The following is an 18,158-nucleotide window of genomic DNA, read 5'->3' as shown; positions in this document are numbered from 1 at the left end:
AGGAAAACTGACATTCTCAAAGTGCTCATTATTTAAAAAGAATGTTATTAAAATTTTGCACACTCATGCTGTACATACTAAGGCCTCTCAATCCCCTCCCTATGTTTCACACTGCCCTAAAAGATTTTCTCATGTTTATGTCTATTTATTTTGTTTTGTGATCCATTGAGATTAAACCAGAGCCATTTGTGTGACAAATATTTAGAGCTATTCACAGGAGTTTAGTGGGCTCACTGGTAGATATACATCTAAAAATGGTTGGTCCCCTCCTCTCAGAATCCATCAATAGCTAACAGTGCCGAGCTGTAGAAGTTAATATTTTTCAATTTTATATAAACTAGAGTCACCTGGGGAAAGGTCATCTCATTTGAGGAATTACATCTATCAAATTGGCTTGTACACACTTCTACAGGGATTTGACTAGCATCTCATCTGGGAAGACCCAACTCACTATGGGTGGTTCCAATCTTGGTAGGTGGTCCAGGATCATTTAAGAAAGCAAACTGAACAAGCCATGGAGGCAAGTTAGTCATGGTTTCTACCTCAGGTTCTTGCATTGGCTTTCCTCAACAACCTGTAAGACAAATAGCTCCTTTCCTTTCAAAGTCGCTGTGGGTCTCAGTAAAAGAAGCCTAACTAATAGAAGAGGTAAAAGGTAAAGATTCATGAGCATGCCTCCTTTCTTGACTGAGTCTTGATAAGGCATCCTTGTGTGGGCCCAGTGCAGCTCACAGTTTTTGTGAGCTGATGACCAGATGAGTTGAATGAGTTTAAAGAATGGTGTTTCCTAGCCCAGCACCCTCTCCATCTTCTAGTGTTTCTAGAGTTTAAAGATAGCCCAGCACCCTCTCCATCTTCTAGTGTTTCTAGAGTTTAAAGAATGGTGTTTCCTAGCCCAGCACCCTCTCCATCTTTTAGTGTTTCTAGAGTTAAAAGAATGGTGTTTCCTAGCCCAGCACCCTCTCCATCTTCTAGTGTTTCTAGAGTTTAAAGAATGGTGTTTCCTAGCCCAGCACCCTCTCCATCTTCTAGCCTTCCAGTACTTCCTGCTTCCTCTTTCACAATGTTTCCTGAGGCTTACAGAAATAAGTGACTTGTATAGGACTGGCCCACATATGCCGCTTATTCTATTGCATCCTGGACAGCCAAAAATCTCATTAAGCTTAAAGAACTATATATAATATGAGGCAAATCTATAACATAGACAAATTAAAGGGTGTTACAGGAGACAGAACAGAATTCATATCAAAAGAATTTTAGGAAAACTTATGCAAGAATTTCTGTTTAGTGAGGCATCCATCAGAGCATCAGTGAAATGAGGACAGTGAATAAAAGACAGTCAAAGCAATCTTCTGCAAGTGATTAATTTTAACATGTTTCTGGGAAAGTAATAAGTTCGCCAGCAGAAAAAAAAAGTAGTGTAACACGATAGGTGAAGAATTTTCTAAAGGAAAATAAAATAAAAATTAGTTTGATAAAACTGACATATGCTGGTGGCATATTGCATGTTTGATATTCTCTTCTATCACATAATATACAATATCTCAATTCTTCGCATCATCATTGTATGTATTTATTTACAGGTAAAGTGACAGAAGTACAAGAGAGCTAAGTAGGCTACCAAAAGACACTTCTTATGTATTAAATATCTTATAAAAGGCGGGGAGGAGGCAGAAATCCTTAATAAATAAATTTAAAAAAAATAAAATAAATAAAAAAAGCAAATGCTTTTAAAGAGGCTTCAATTTCTCTATGAGACAGAATTTTAAAGAAGGGAGCAATCCTATCTGAGCATGGAGGATGCACTGAAGAGGAAAAGATGTGAGGTTAGGAGCAGATACCTCAATAGTATGGAGGATTCATGGTGGAGCTATAGACTAGGAACAAGTCTGAAGAACCTAATGCCTGTCAAAAATGTTGGGCATTCTCCAGGGAGAACTCAGAACACAAATGAGAGGAAAGCCACACACACATATATAATGAGGAAAGTTATAATTACACACTTGTACAAAATGTCCTTATTAAATCTAGCTCTGAGAACAGTTTTTTAAAAAAAGGATAATGTGTATTTTGGGGTAAAATTCCCAGAAGATTATGCTTTATAAGTCTTGACTGCATTTTGAACAATTTAACTGTCTTCCAATCCTCAACAAATGATCAAGCAATTTGACTTATTTGCAAACTACATTTCTGAAACAATCTCTAAGTCTCTGCGTTTTCATTTTTTTGTATCACCCAGTTTTCTTGCTTGCTCTGATATCTGCATGCAAATTACCTCCATTTTATCTATGTCTAAACACCTGCTCATTTAAAAGTGTTTGAAGTATTTGCTGCCTGTTCAGCTCCTTTGTAATTATAATCATTCCCTTGCTGTCTGTTGCTTTTCTTCCCTTTTATGAAATCCATAGCTCTCCTCTTATTCAAAGTGTCTCTTGTTATAATATTTCTAAATAAATGACCATTTCCCAAAACAAATAGCTACACGATTAGGTGGACTCTGTGGGTTTCTGCTAATAGCCACTGACTTAAACTGATGTCAGAAAGTCAAATTTAGAAAACTAAGGTTGACCGTGCTCGCTCATTTAGAAGAATTCCACAACAAAGCATGCATGTAAAAGTGAAATGGTCTTTTGAAACTGATTGATTTTAATATGTTTATGGGAGACAAATAAGTTCACCAGCAGCAGGGAAAAAAACATACTAACAGTAACATTTTACAGAATTTAGGTATCAAAGCACAGTACATTTTCACAGAAACAAATATATCACCACCGTAGGATGACACTAATGGAAGGTTTATACACAAAGCCATTTGCCACTATGAACACCAGTGGTAATAAAATGTAACACATCAGTTCATCCTCATTAGACTTTTTATTATACTTCCTGGCCTGCAGGAGTACTTGCCAGGATACAAGAGAAAGCCATGTGAACTCAGTCCTAAGAACACTAGCAAGCTCAGGCGGCCACGCTACCCTCTAGCTACTACATGATCACCAGGCTTGTTCTCAACAACACACTTAGATTTTACCCCACATACGACCGAGGCCGTTCCAGGGGAACCAAATATTTTCACTTGGAAATTAAAAGATTATTTTATACAAAATAACAAGTGCACCATGAGGACTTAATAGTCTGCATAACACCAGTTAACAGAAGAGAAAAACGGCCCAGTCTTAAAGGGAAAGACAGAGATTTCGAGTAGGTAAGAATGTACAGTGGACTGGCAGAAGAGTGACTTAAATGTTTCCCTCGGTTTTAGGGTTGTTTGCTTTCCAATGCACCAGATAATTCTCTAAGGCCATTCACATTCACTGTTTGGAGTCACTTTATTAGTGGCATATACAAAGCACCATATAATATAATATACGAAATGTAGACCATTACGACTATGTAATAAACTGTAGAAATAACTGCTAAGAAAATATAGCAATATTCAACACAGGATTTCTAAAACCATTAAATGTTCAATACTTTCCCCAAAGCTAATGTCCCATGTTTTATTTTATAGACTTTGCCTCTCAAGAGTGACACTCATTTGCACTCTGGGGGTGGGCTGGCAATACTTGCTTTCTTCTGTACAGTTACAGTTCTATACAAAACTCAGAATCGTGGTATGTGAGGTGGTCTTTCCAATTCCTTTCCAAGAGTTCCCTGTCACACAACAGCAAAGACCCGGAATGCCTTTCCTCCTGTAGGGTTCTGTAAACTGCAAGAGCACAAAAGATACATTGAGGTCATCTGTGCATATAATCCTCCCCATCAATCATTCTCTCTGAGGACAGGCAAGAAAGTAGCTCCATGAATCCAGATGGCCCAATTGTGTCAGACTGCTGTAATTTACACTTACTGGGAAGCTCCGGGGAGGATGACATAATCCTCTAGATTTTGCTTGCTGACTGGACTGAAAGTTCACTAAAGAAACTTGAGATGCTTAAAAGGAAGGAGAGCAGCCGCTATACAGTTCACAGGACCTGGGGCATGTTTTCATGCATTGCTACCTTAGACTCTAATACAGAAGAGTTAGGCTACTATTTCCTTAGCATTAGAATTTATATTTCCAATTATAAGCTCTAATGCCATCACACAGTCTAAGTTATAGCATCGATAGTTCTCAAATTTTTTTCTAATGAAATTTAAAGTTCAAATCTGGAAAGCCCTAATATTTCCTCACTAAAATGGAAATAAAGTATCTCATTCTCCCTCTCTCTCTCTCTTTTCTCTCTCCTCCTTCCCCTCTTCTCTCCCCACTGTGCCATTTTGAGCTATTTTTATTTTAAAGCATAGTGAAAGCAATACAGAACCAAATATTTTTATTCTAAATACATAACTTATTTGCATTTTACATGAAATTTTGTCTTGTAATAATTAAAATAAACTTAAAGATGAACACATTGAATATTGCTAAGGAAAAATTGAAATTCCTTTCTATGCATATTCTCACACAATGAGTAGGGAGAAGACCTTAGCGGGAGGAGATGACAACGCTCGTGCAGATGACCGCACAGAATGTGCCCACGTGCCATGCCAGGTCTTCAGACACACCCAAAGGCAATCTAACACCAGCTTTTCTTTTGCAGGACACAAGCTAGAAGTCCTGGGAAATGTATGTGTCTGAAGTGTGTCTTTGTCCATAGTAATATCCTGAACAAATCTGCATCTCTAAACTTACAGAACAAGAGTTAATTGTAGTGATTGACTGTTACATGACCTTGGGTATAATAATTACTTAACTAATTTGAACCTCAGCAAACACATACATAAATTAGGGTTCAGAAATCTATTCTTCAGCTGAGGTATCCAGCAGACACAGTGAAAGTGCTAGGATATTCACAGTAATTAAAAATCAAATGCTATCCTAGATAGGGTAGGATATCACTTTTATTAAAACAACAGTTTTAAGTGTGAGGACTAAATGAAGTTCACTTAGACTGGAAAAGGTGTGTTAGATTTTATAACTCGAGGACCTGTTTTATATGTTCCACCTGCTTAGGAAGGTCATGAACCAAGCTTTAGAAAGTCACCTTCTCAACTATGGCCTCCTGGTATCATCCCATCTGAAAGCAGACACTCAGTGTGTGTCTGAATTGGGGATGGCAATCTGGACTTTCCTGTCGTAGAGTTCTTAGAGAAACTACTGGAGACCTGAATCTTCTGCTATGATTTTGAAACATGATTCAGGAAATAGCTAAAATGTAGACTTCTGCACAAATAAATGGAACTTCACATTTGTTCCATAAATATTGATAATTTTAGAAATTCATCAAAAGCTCATTTCTTTTAACATTTATTAATAGTTCATAAAATGAATAGATAAATTTTTCCAAGTCGTAAAAATATGTCACACTAATGAGCTGAACAGCAGAAAATAGCCTGAAAGAATTCATTTATATCACACTAAGTATCCAAGTTCTAATGAAAAAGAGAATTTATTTCTAGGGAAAATAAGACTTATTGTTTTGGTCAAATACTTTATCAGATAACTGGATTAGAGTAGTACTCAGTGCCTTGCACACCTAGAAAGAATTAAATATGAAAACTAATCTAGAAAATCTGAAAGAGGATGAAGGAAATTTCCTTTTTATAAGATCAATTAACAAAAGAGTGGTTCTCTAGGTAATCCGATTTTCATGTTGCTCTTTCATAAGCCTGCAGGAGACAGCCACGTCTGGTACTTCATCCCAGAAGGACCAGCAACCATGCAAGGATTCAAAGGAAACACACTGTTCAGCCACTCAGACACCACTCGAAGAAGAGCTATAAACAAGCAAAAAACAAGACAGACCACCAACTAAAACATAAAGTGATGCTTATCTTGTTCGACCTTACCTTTCTGAGAAGATTCCATTTTGAAAAGAAGCAGTGTACATCTTTCTCTTGTCCACAGGCATGATGTCCACATAACCGCCGTGGTTTCGAACCACCCCAGCATGCACTGCTGCTCTGCAGATACTTGAGAGCTACAGAAGCAAAGACAATACACCATTAGGAAGAACTCCCCTGCTGCACTTGCCTAGCCCAGATTTCTAGTCTGAGGTCTCCAATATCTATTTGTGCAGTCAGTGAGCAGCTAATGCGTAATGTTTCAAGCACAAAGGAGTGTTTGGGAAGTCACACATCAAACCGATTCTCAGCAAGTCTGAATGCAGAGGCTAAAAGGAGCTAGCATAGTAAAACCACTCCACCAACTAATATTGGAAACACCTGTCGTGTCCCGGAAACCGAGTTTTATAACCAAGGCAACACAAAGCAAATGAACTCCTTTTCATTCTTCAAGTGCTATTTGCCATTCACAAGTCTCAGCCTTTGCTAGTGGTTATTGGGACATACATGATGAAATGATCACAATATGGAGGAGATGACCTCACATCCAGATTTTACTTATGCACAACTCAATCATGGCTCTATCCATATCTAAGAGCCACTTGCCAGAATCCATGAAATGGAGATGCATTTGCCCCAACGAAAATAATCTATGTCACAGCTATGTTACTGTGCCATGCTCATACACTTAGCTACAAAACCCAAACTGAACAGAAAGTCTATGGAGAAGAAGTCTTATTTAATGTTTCAGGTCTAAACTTCCAATGTTTAATCCTTTTTTGTCAAATCCTTTTTTTGGACCATGGAAGTCTTTCCTGGATCCAAGCATTATCTTTAATCAAGTTGCTCTATGATAACGTGTCAGTATCTTGGAATTGAGGCAATACAGCACAGGATGCACATGAAGTATTTCAGCACCCAAAATCCATTTCACCACCCTGCACTCTTTCTGCAGCCTGTGGCAGCTCTCCATTCGTTATCTCATGGATGGTTTTATAAGGATTTAAAGATTCACACAAGTGTGTGTGTCTGACCTGACCTTGCTTTATCATGGTGTTCTGAACTCTGTGGCATCCGTCAGTACTGATTAGCTTCAAGAGCCTGAAGGCCAGGGTTTCTAATCCTTCTGTTTTTGTTCTGTTACAAACTACTGTCTGTCAAACACTGTGTATCCTCCCTCTGAGGAAAAGGCATCTCACTCAGCAGGTTAAAGTCAAGACTGCATTGCTCACTGTATCCAGGACAGACAGACGCTGCTCAGAATAGATTAAATTAAAAGTAATTCTCTGTAGATTTCAGTAATTCCTCTTGCTTTATTAAAATAGTATAATCAGCACTTTCTCCTCAAGGCAATGAAAACGCTTGCATATGACATTCATGAAAACCCAAGTTCTATAGACGTTTTTAGAGTATTGTTTTGCTTGCCGCTCTTATGGAGTCCAAAGGTAACTTTTTATCCATATTTTAAATGACTGTATTATTGAAATGATTCTTTTCATCTGTGAATATACTGGAATTTTGAAACATGCAGAATTAATATGGTTTGTGATGAGCTACAAAAGATGTCCATAGTAGCAAATATACACTATACTTCTAGCTCTGTAGGCAGAAGGAGAGCAACATGGAGGGGAAGCCAAAGCGATAGGATGAAGCTGGCCGATTCCTCCATACTTTTCCATACCAACTTTAACTGAGAGACAACACACTTTGTGGGAGCTGAGAAGATTGGCAGGTGTCGTTTACAGATCTGCTTTTCCTGCGTGACAGGAATCTTCCAACTCACTCTAGCTAACAACACATATCACCCACACACTTCACAGACAGCAGACTAAGATCCTTTTTGGGTGAAAGTTCTAGCAATACCCTAGCTAGCAAGAGATGCCTTAAAGGCAGAGTGGTGTGTGTGGGGTATATTTTGAAAGACTTTCATAGGACATGACTAAAATGAGAAATTTGGAAATGAAAGAGAAAAAGCTGCAAGGAATGATTCCTTTTGCATATTCTGTGTCCTGACTGATCATAGCTTGGCAGACAAATGCAATGCAGCCCCTGCCTTCAAGGAACCTGCGGATGAATCAGAACAGAGGTCCAAGGCCTGCTAACATAGGCAGCTGTGAGCAGAGTCATAGTGGGAAGAAGGATGACATTGACTAGAGGAGGGGCTCACTGTGGACCTCACAATGACAGTAATGTGACTGAGATATAGAGTCCTGTCATGACAAAACTTCTTCAGAAAGGACCGTGAGGGTGGGCAAATTCCTGGCACCCACAGGACAATTAAAGAAGAACCAAACCCGAGGCTGGAGGCTTAGCAAGGACATCAAAAGTGGAGGTAAACTAGGGAGAATTGGGGCTGAACCAAATGTGGTAAGAGAAGTGAGGTGAAGTCCACAATCCCACCACCTCACACAACCCATGTTCTAGAATATTCCACTGACCACCTCACACAACCCATGTTCTAGAATATTCCACTGATCACGTACATCAAGGGGAAACTTTCCCCATGTGTTTTTGTAACTCTAGCTTTGAAATCTTCAAGGCCTTCCAAATATCCACTGAATAAAACCTGAGTTCATCTCCATCTCCCTCCCTCCTGGTTCTTACTAATGTCTGTTCTCCTCCGCCCACAGCTCACCAGCGCTGTCTCTTGTGCACACTGCAGCTACTCTTAACACATATCTTGCTAGATTCCATTCCTACCGCCGAGCAATTTCCCTATGGCCCCCTAGCGACCTGTGCTACAAAATCCACTTGCAACGTGTGAGGCCATCACTGCTGGGGTTTCTTTTCTGACCATGCTAAATTCACACGTTACAATGTGCTAGCAGATAGCTCCCTTCCATGCGCATTTTAATACGTTATCTAGTTTGGGCCCTTAATTATTTGTCAAATGCCTCTTTGGCAGTGAGCATATGATGCACATATTTGACAAATTATTAACATTTAAGACATAGAAGAACCAAAAGAAAGACTGAAGAGAAGCAAACTGCATTTTACTTCCCAAGAATGCCTCCAGATTCTGTTGTTAAATGTCCGATAGATGGGCAAGACATGAGTGAAACTTAGCCAAATAATTAGATACGCATATGTTTATACCTTCGCTTTCAGTGACATTGATGATTAGCTCTTCTGAAAATATGTGAACCAGGTCAACACCAGCCCTGACTCTGTGTAGAGCCTGTATGCACATCTAAATGAGTATGCATTTATACACATGAGGATATTGGGAGCCGTACAAAGTAGCATGCTTACATCAGAATAAACTCTGGTTCCAATTACACGAGCATAATGTGGATTTGCCTGCATACAGTTGCGAGGACAGTACACTCTGAAAAAAAATAAAGACATAAAGTAAGCTGGTGAATTCAGTGTTTCTTAGTAATAAAACCAAAATGCTATATCAAAATCAATTCAACAGTGCAGGCCCTGCTTACCCTATTCTCCTGAGACAGGTCAAATATGCAAGCCAGCAGCCGGCGCAGTGCCTTCTACTTACTTCCAGGTTTGGACAAAGATACGGATTTTGATTTCTTTTTGTTTTTTAATTTACGCAGAAGCCTTCTGCCTTGGTGACTCAGAGGAGAAAGAAACTTGAACAAAAGCCTGTGGATCTGAGTTTGGAGCTCAGTGTGAGCAGAAGTCAGTGAACGGACAGCGTGGAAAATCCCAGGGACTGCCCGTATGACACAGCAGGCCTCCTAACACGCTGCTCTTCTCTGCATTTTGTTTCATCTACAGTTAATGTCCAAATTTCCATCTCTAGCTGGAACTTCTCTTCATTTGCACTGTGAATCCCTACCACTTTCTCAGCACTTAGCATACATCTAACCAATAGCTCAAGCTTATCTGACATGGAATAGAAATATCTCTCATTAAGTCCTTTCCATGTGTGGGCTTCCCATCACAACATAGTGCAATTCTATTGTCGCACAACTTCTGCCAAAGCCTCTATTGTGCCTTGGTTCCTCTTTCTCTTTACCTTATATTCAACTGGGCTGTAATTCTTATCAGTCATACTTAATACAACCAAGATCAGGGCTTCCCGAAAGAACTTAAACCACGGTAAGCACAGGTATGATCAGCCGCTGTGTAACTTACGGCAACACCCTCTCCCATGACCTCACCTGGCTTGGTCCTCTCCAGTCAGGTTACACATATTTGAACTAAAAGATGCAAGTCCAAATATGCCATTTATCTCTGATTGTTCCAAAGACTTTCTTCCTCACTGAAAATGAGTGAGCAGATCCTTGCAATATGTTCTGCATGTTTGATAAATGAATATGTGGCTCTCTTCAACCTGCTTCCCCGTTCCAGTTAGAGGTAGTTGTTCCTCAGACACACAAAACACGCTCCGTGCTCATGCTCAGGGCCTTTACAATTCTCCCCTCTCAGCATGAGATGTTCTTTCTTCAGACAGCCTATTACCATAGAGATATCTGATTGGCTAGGCTCATTTTTTTTAATATTTATTTATTTACTTATTATGTATACAATATTCTGTTTGTGTGTATGCCTGCTGGCCAGAAGAGGGCACCAGACCTCATTACAGATGGTTGTGAGCCACCATGTGGTTGCTGGGAATTGAACTCAGGACCTTTGGAAGAGCAGGCAATGCTCTTAACCACTGGGCCATCTCTCCAGCCCCATAGGCTCATTTTTTAAAAGCTTCCAAAAGCTTTCTGTTTTTAAATTGAAACATTCCCATCCATAATAATTAAATCCATCTCTGGAGTTCAAGAAACCGTCAACTAATAATTAAAAAGAAAATAATCAGTTACTTCTTCTCCACTGATATTCTGTCTCTGTCACTGTGTGTGTTTGTGTGTATGTGTGTGTGTGTCCCTCACACCCCATACAAGCGCTTAAAGGAAATATAAACTAAAACTGAGAAAACGTCATTTTATATAGTACATGAGACTTTCAACATGATAACCATATGAAAGTCCCTTGTACATGATCACATCCATGAATTTTCTACTAGTATTAATAAAAAGAAAAAAAGATCTGAATCTACCCTTGCCAATTTAGATAGATCTTCCTCAAGAAACAGATGTAGTAGTTACTTCTAAAAATTGCATAGTTTCATACAATACTCTATACTGTGTACACGTCATAGTATATGTAAGTCAGAACCATTTAAACAAAAGTAAGAAATGACAAATTTTTGGAGGGTTGATTATTACAAAAGAACCTCTCTGTAGTTTCTGAGAACTGAAACATGTCCCTGCTGACAAGAAAGATTCTCACTGAATGTGAAAACTGCTGGGCATTCATTCTCCTCCCATGGCTGTCAAACCCTCGCCCTAGGCTCAGGCTGTGTGTACAAACAGCATCTTATTCTTAGCTGGTATTTAGCCTGCAAGAAGGTCAGAGGCCACAGTTCCAACCTGATCTCCTTTCTACGTGGATAAGTTCATGTGAAAGACAGATCGGGAGGGCTGCTTGCTCGGCTATTTCAGTATCATTACTGAGAAGCGGTGATCTAATAACTAGTCCTTCACTCACATTTGCCTGTATGTTCTGAACAAAAGTGCTACCGACTCATTTCAGGATTAAACATGCATTTACAGGTCTGTTTCCATTTAAGGCATATGAGGTTTCCATTAGTATTGAGTAATAACTATTCGTTATCCATTTAATAATTATGTATTTCATCACTTACTTCGGGTTGCCCTGCCAGACAGATATGGAATCCATGAAGACATATTTCCTCATATTCCTTTTGGGGTAATTTCTTTGAAAGGATATGGGATAGTTATGTCTATATGCAAACTCAATTGTCCATACTACATCTCAAAGTGAGAGACTTCCCACAGATAAAAAATGAAGAATCCTATTCAAATCTTATTGGCATTATTTCCATTTACCAGTTGCAATTGTATTCTGTAAATTTAGGAGGTAGGTGGCAATGTTAAAATATGAATTGTGCTGGTTTCTCTTGGAAGAACTTGTCACAGAATGAATGTTATTGTTAGCCCCACGTGTTTCTGTTGAAGTCCTAACCCACACTGCTATTTGGAGATAGGCAGGGCCAATATGGGTGTAATTTCGCTAAATGAGTTATTAAGTGAAGAGTCCTTCTCCATCAGGATTTTAAATTAATGGCCTTGCAATAAAGGTAGATAAGAAAAAGCTCTTCCCAGCACGTAAAACTGCAAAGGAGGTGGCCGTCTACAAGCTAGAGAGAGAGCCGTATCAGTGACCAAGTCAGCAGCACCTTGGTCTCAGGCTTCTAATCTTCAGCAACGTGAGAAATAAACTTCTTATGTATATACCACCCAGTATAATATCTTATTATAATAGTACATGGGAATTATTTGTAGATCAAATGAGCACATGACTGCATGTGTAAGTTCTGAGACCAGGGAATGATCAAAACTTGGAGAAGGCACAGTAGGGGTACTCGTGTACATGTAGAATGTGATGTCTTGCTGCTCCCTTCAGGAAGCAATTCTAAATCATAAGAAATTCCAAACGCTAAAAGAACCAGAATTTCATATAAAAACAGATATCACAAGACCAAAGTCATACCCATTAAGTGACTATGTAGGTGCATGCACAAATCTATTTTATATATGTTATTGCATGGATGAGAGAATGTGCAAAGCCTTACCTTGGGCAATGTGAGGCAGGCTTCTGAAATGGACAGAGCTGCTCCACTGTAGTCTCGCACGTCACAGCTTGAACTGAACAATTAAAGCCAAAACAAATGAATCCATTTGAAGGGAAGCATCCCATACATGGTAAGAACACAAGTAAGAAAGGATCACTAACCTGTTACTTTGGACACCGTGAAGGAATTAGCAGAATGATATTTGCTGCAGAAGAAAAAGAAATGTCAGTCATTTGCTTATGGACATTAGCAGCAATGTAACTCCTGATACTGCTCAGGTCTTTGTCTTCTAAACATTTTTATTAAAGTGCCTAAACAAATAGTATAAGTCCACATCACTAACTTCACAATAAACCTATACACTAATGGCCTTTGTTTCCATATGAGCCAAGCCTTTACAATAATAAGTATAAGAGGAAAAAAGACTGAAAAGTGACAACTGCCTTAAAGGGGCAGTGGTTACTTAATTATTAACTATTGTTAAAGGGGCAGTGGTTACTTAATTATTAACTATTGTTAAAGGGGCTACTGTAAATGGATGAACCTCTTCTTATTGTATGAATCATGCAGAAAAGAAGGAACATAACACTAGGGATATCATTATATATTAAAATTTTAACTTGTTTGCATACACTCACATTTTGAAACCATCATTTGTTATTGAGAGATAACTAATTTGCAACATTATTCCAACAAGGCTCACCCTTTAAATTGCTTGCTTAGTATTAAAGATGTAAAACCTTAACATTCTTTTGTTTCTAGCAGTTTCAAATTCAATATTTAATATTGTTCATTTATAATGTGATCCTACAAATCAACAACTTCTTTCTTCACAAAACCAACAAAATGGATCACACTTCATATTTCATTAGCATTTCTATAGTGGACAACCAAAAATGAAGTTGAAAATAGTAAAACTGCCCCTCAATGCATCATCAACCAGCATCTGTTTCACTAATGACTATTATTTATTTATGATGATTTACAAATTTTGCTAAGTGAATAAGCCAATAGCATTGTACTAAAAACAGACAGAACCAATGACTACAAGCACACAACTGTACACATCAAATCACTGATTTGCAAGGAACACTCTACCAGATTACTTTTTATAATTATAAAATCCATTTTTTGTTGTTGTTTATTTTTTTCAAGACAGAATCTCACTATGTATGTAGCTCTGCCTGTGTGGAACTCACTGTGAAGACCTGGTTGGCCTTAAACTCACAAAGATCCAATTGCTTCTGCCTCCCAAATGCTAGAATTAAAAATATACACCTCTACACCTAGCAGTGAATTCCAGTTTAATCTGTGAAACTTCACACAAGTGTACACTTACAAGGAAAGTCTACGGTATGATTCGTAAGGAAAGTCTTCTGTCTGGAGTTCAATGCTCTTTCACTTAGGAGGAAAGGGACCGCACGAAGATGTTTCAAAAGACTCCACTTTCTATTTTAAATCGCATTTAAAACGGTCCATGTTTCAGAATGACATACATTATACTAAATTTGAGAAACATTTAAAAAGTGAATCAAAGCCATTTGTGTGTTTAAGTTACACTTGCATGAAAGAACGTGCAGTTAATTAGCCTTCTTCGGGGTATTTCTGACATAGCTGAACAATGTATGGCTTAATCTCAAAATATGGCTATAGTTAAAAATCTTTTTGCTTGCTATGTATAAAAGTTTTGCCTACATGCATGTATGTTCTTTGTATGTATGCCTGGTTCCTGCTAATCCCACAAGACAGACTCGAATCCCTGCCACTGGAGTTACAGACAGTTGTGAGCTACCACGTGGGTGCTGCGAACCAAACCTGCATCTGCTGAAAGAGCTAAAAACAGTGATTTTCACCTCTGAGACATCTGTCCAACCCTGTGAGCTAACTGTAAATTTGCATGCACTTACAGAATTCCCAACAGTTCAGAGTTTTACCATCCTTAAGCAAAATGATTTAGCTTTGAATTTGTAGGCTTTCCTCATCTTTTTATATGTGGAAAGTCTAAGATAAAATGAACTTTGAAAATTGCTCTCCCATAAATTCTTCTATAATTGGGTCAAAAGATATGTTAGCTCGTCATTACAACTTCATTTCATCTGACAGGAAAGATCATTCAGGTTCTTACCCAACTGTTTGAACGCCATTCCTGTTGGACTTGATGAAGTAATGCCTTCTTCCTTGTCTAGTGACATCGACCCACCCGCCTTCGTTGTCTATGATCCCATAGTGGATGGCAGCTCGACAGATACTGGATTGCTTTCAGAGAAGGAAAAGGCACAGGGTGTTAAGAATTTAAGCTCTGTCTGACGGAGCAAATTACACTGTATATGACTCTAACATAACATAAGCATTTCTGAGAAAACAATCTACATTTAGTATAAGTTGTATGTTCATCCTTGAACATAGATGCCATGTGAAAAGACTGTGTTCCCGAATGATTCTCTTCCACTCACCATTTCATAGTGTACACTCCCGATGACTTTAGCTTTACTGTCCAAGCAGCCTGCCGGGCACTCGTACCTACGTGACAGGCATAAGAAAGCAATGTCAGTTTCTCTACACACAGAATGCAAATGCTTCCTTTATCTTGTCAACTGATGCTGAGACTCATAGTGATGCCTACCTGTTGCAGGTGGTCCCTTTACACTGGTCCCGCAACCTTACTTCACAAGAAACAATCTGAGCTAAAAAATAAACAAAAATGCCAAATTAGTTTTAATAACTCTAAAGCTTCTAAAATGGGTTTTATGCTTTATTAAAGCTCGCAGGGGTTTTGTTTCAGATTTTGTTTGCTTGGTTTTATTTTTTATTTATTTTTTTTTGTTTTTGTTTTTTGTTTTTTCCCTGATACGGGGATTCTCTGTGTAGCTTTGGTGCCTGTCCTGGAACTCACTCTGTAGGCCAGGCTGACCTTGAACTCACAAAGATCCACCTGAATCTGCTTCCTGAGTGCTGGGATTAAAGGCATGTGTCACCACCACCCAGCTGAAACATGCTTTTTATATTCTGAAAACATGTGGGTAAAATGCGGGCAGTTATCACCCGTGCAGAGCATGAGCAGCTGACACGCAATGAGGGTCTTACACATCTGCTGAGTGCTGATGACTTCATTTCTGTCACTATCGTCTGATCTCGTCCGAACGTGCGTGTCGTGGACCTGAGCCTGTTGCCGCTCAATTTCATTTGTTTCTTCTTCACGAGGCGTGTAATACCTGTCTGACCCTTCTGTCAGAGGGAAAAGATTAAAAAATATGGATTTTACTTATATGAGCACAAATTATTAATCAATGCTTCTCTATACCTGTTAAGTAATTAAAACTAAAAACTCAGTACTCTTTGGGCACAGGTTTGTGACACAAGTTCATGGTTCTGTGTACCACACTGAAGTGAAGTACACATGATAGCCTTTAAGCCCTTATTTTTTTATTTGTTTGTGTGTGTGTGTGTTAGTGTCTAGCTAATATTCAGAGGACTCAGCTCTAATCTTTTTACAGTATGGTATCCATGGTTTTTTTTTTTTTTTTATTAAAATGCCTTGAAGCTGACCTTGTTATATAGTAACATCGGGGGTTAGGAAGTGCACGTTTCTCTCCCACAGGAAGTGCACATTTCTCTCCCAAAGGAAGTGCACATTTCTCTATCACAGGAAGCCCACATTACTCTCCCACAGGAAGTCCACATTTCTCTCCCACAGGAAGTGCACATTTTCCCCTTAAAGGATGGGCATACTCTTGCTATCTGTATTTGTTACAACATCAACTTCCAGAATGTTTATTTCTTTTAGGATAACTTAAAAAATATTTATCTTTAAATTAGAGGACAGTTTCAAGCTTGGAATTTCAAATCACCCCCATCCCTGGTGTGTACTATGTCAAGAGTCCATTTTGTGTCACTCCCCTGCCGCTGGTGTGAACTATGTCAAGAGCCCATCTGTGTCACTCCCCCACCCCTGGTGTGGACTGTGTCAAGAGCCCATCTGTGTCACTCCCCCACCCCTGGTGTGGACTGTGTTAAGAGCCCATCAGTGTTGTGCTGTAAAAAGGTTTTCACTTGTGTCCATAAACTCAAAACTTGGAAGAAAGGTGGGAATACAGAGGAGTGTCAGTTTTACAACACTCATGAAGGGCAGAGAGGGTGTAGCTTTGGGAGTGGAATCTACCAAGACCATCACAGAAGGAGAACATGCTGCAAAGTGGCTAGGAATTCAGACAAGAACATACAATATGGAAGAAGAATGGGTGTTTCCTGTCTGCTCATTGCCACTAAGGAACATTCAGTCAATAAGGAAAACAAAGACATGAACATGAACACTGAGCATCGTTCAAGACTATCTATATGAATGATTTATATTAAACCAAAAAATGCAAAGCAGAAGGTAAAATGTGACCAAAAGGATGTCCAAGTTGATGACTTTTCATAAATATTTGTCATATGCATATCCACAGGCATTGTTAATAAGGCATTATATATATATTTACATGTTTTCAAGACAGGGTTTCAGCTATTCCAAGCTGACCTTGAACTTGCTGAACAGTTGAGGATGGTTGAACTCCACCTTCCTAGTGCTGAGATTAAAGGTGAATACTACCGCTCCTGTGCTAGCGATGCAGCTAGGCAAGCAGTCTAGTACCTGAGTCTCATATTTACATGTTAAGACGTCAAATATACTTGACGGCACAGATTTAATAAGTTGCACAGCATGGCTGCATTTTTAAAATTGTTTTGGCATATGAAATATAGTCTATGGTGAGAAATGGGGATGCATTCTGACTCATGATTCATGGATCAGTACAATACACAGAGACAAACTTTTGTCCAAATCCTCAAAGAACTAAAAATGAATTAAGTTAAATTGCCAGATTCTTAAAAATGACAGTTATGGAGAAAACACTCAAGGACACATTAATATGATTCTTAAGAAATAGATTCTTACTCGGAAGTTACAAGGGGGTTCTAGAAGCAGTTGTCTAAAACCCTTGCTACTGTCCTGTAGGCACATGACCTAGTCATAAGGAGTTCACCGCAATAATCTTTTTAAAATAGTTTGAAAATAATTATTCATACTTAAAATTATTCCCTCAAAATGTTTGAATTAGCACTCTATAAAGCATTCATGTGATAGCCAATGTGGGTTTAGACTTCTTTTTAATTTCTCAATGCTGGAGATTCCACCGAGCACCTCCTGCACCAACATGAGCCAAACACTAGCCTTTGGCCACACCCCCAAGAATAGGCCCCACGATGCAAAGCTAGATAAACAGAGGCTTTAAAGTGAGAACTACAGCCACACAACACTGACCTTTGTAGCACAAGTTTTCTCTACAGCCTCCTCCGAAACTGGGTGGGCAAGCAGAGCAAGGCCGGCCATGTTTGTAAGGTGCATGGCCCCACCAGTTTCCCCTGAAGAAATGATAGAGATGATCCACTCCATTAATACATCTGATAGCATTACTAAGATATTACAAACATCACTACAGAAGCATTGGGGGAGTAATAGTGCATACTATTAGGATATAGGCCTTTATATATTTTAGTTATGAAATCGTTTGGGTCTAGGTTTACATACAGTTAAATGTCTCATTGTTATTAAGACTTTTAAAGTAACTTGAATTGAATTCTATTAAAAATTTAAAATTCAAACATTTACAGAAAAAGTGAATTTAAATAGATATTTGCCTATTTCGTGTATATCAATAATTTAAGTTTGAGTCTCAGAATTGTT

At 38.7% G+C, this 18,158-nt stretch overlaps 1 protein-coding gene across 1 annotated transcript in view; it reads right to left on the bottom strand.

The window, feature by feature from the left end:
• Positions 1–2,646: 2,646 nt before the first annotated feature.
• Crispld1 (cysteine rich secretory protein LCCL domain containing 1) overlaps positions 2,647–18,158 on the bottom strand; it is a 35,052-nt gene continuing 19,540 nt past the window's right edge. Inside the window, exons 6-15 of the mRNA XM_005371786.3 lie at positions 17,736–17,836; positions 15,521–15,661; positions 15,060–15,120; positions 14,890–14,956; positions 14,562–14,692; positions 12,598–12,641; positions 12,437–12,509; positions 9,076–9,151; positions 5,830–5,960; positions 2,647–3,709 (exon numbers count right to left, since the gene is read on the bottom strand). Coding sequence (XP_005371843.1) covers positions 3,658–3,709; positions 5,830–5,960; positions 9,076–9,151; positions 12,437–12,509; positions 12,598–12,641; positions 14,562–14,692; positions 14,890–14,956; positions 15,060–15,120; positions 15,521–15,661; positions 17,736–17,836 — 877 coding nt within the window. The 3' untranslated portion in view covers positions 2,647–3,657. The remainder of the gene's footprint in view (positions 3,710–5,829; positions 5,961–9,075; positions 9,152–12,436; positions 12,510–12,597; positions 12,642–14,561; positions 14,693–14,889; positions 14,957–15,059; positions 15,121–15,520; positions 15,662–17,735; positions 17,837–18,158) is intronic.

This window comes from Microtus ochrogaster, unplaced genomic scaffold, assembly GCF_000317375.1.
Source record: "Microtus ochrogaster isolate Prairie Vole_2 unplaced genomic scaffold, MicOch1.0 UNK128, whole genome shotgun sequence".
NCBI lineage: Eukaryota > Metazoa > Chordata > Mammalia > Rodentia > Cricetidae > Microtus > Microtus ochrogaster.
This window is presented reverse-complemented; position numbering and strand designations above follow the sequence as displayed.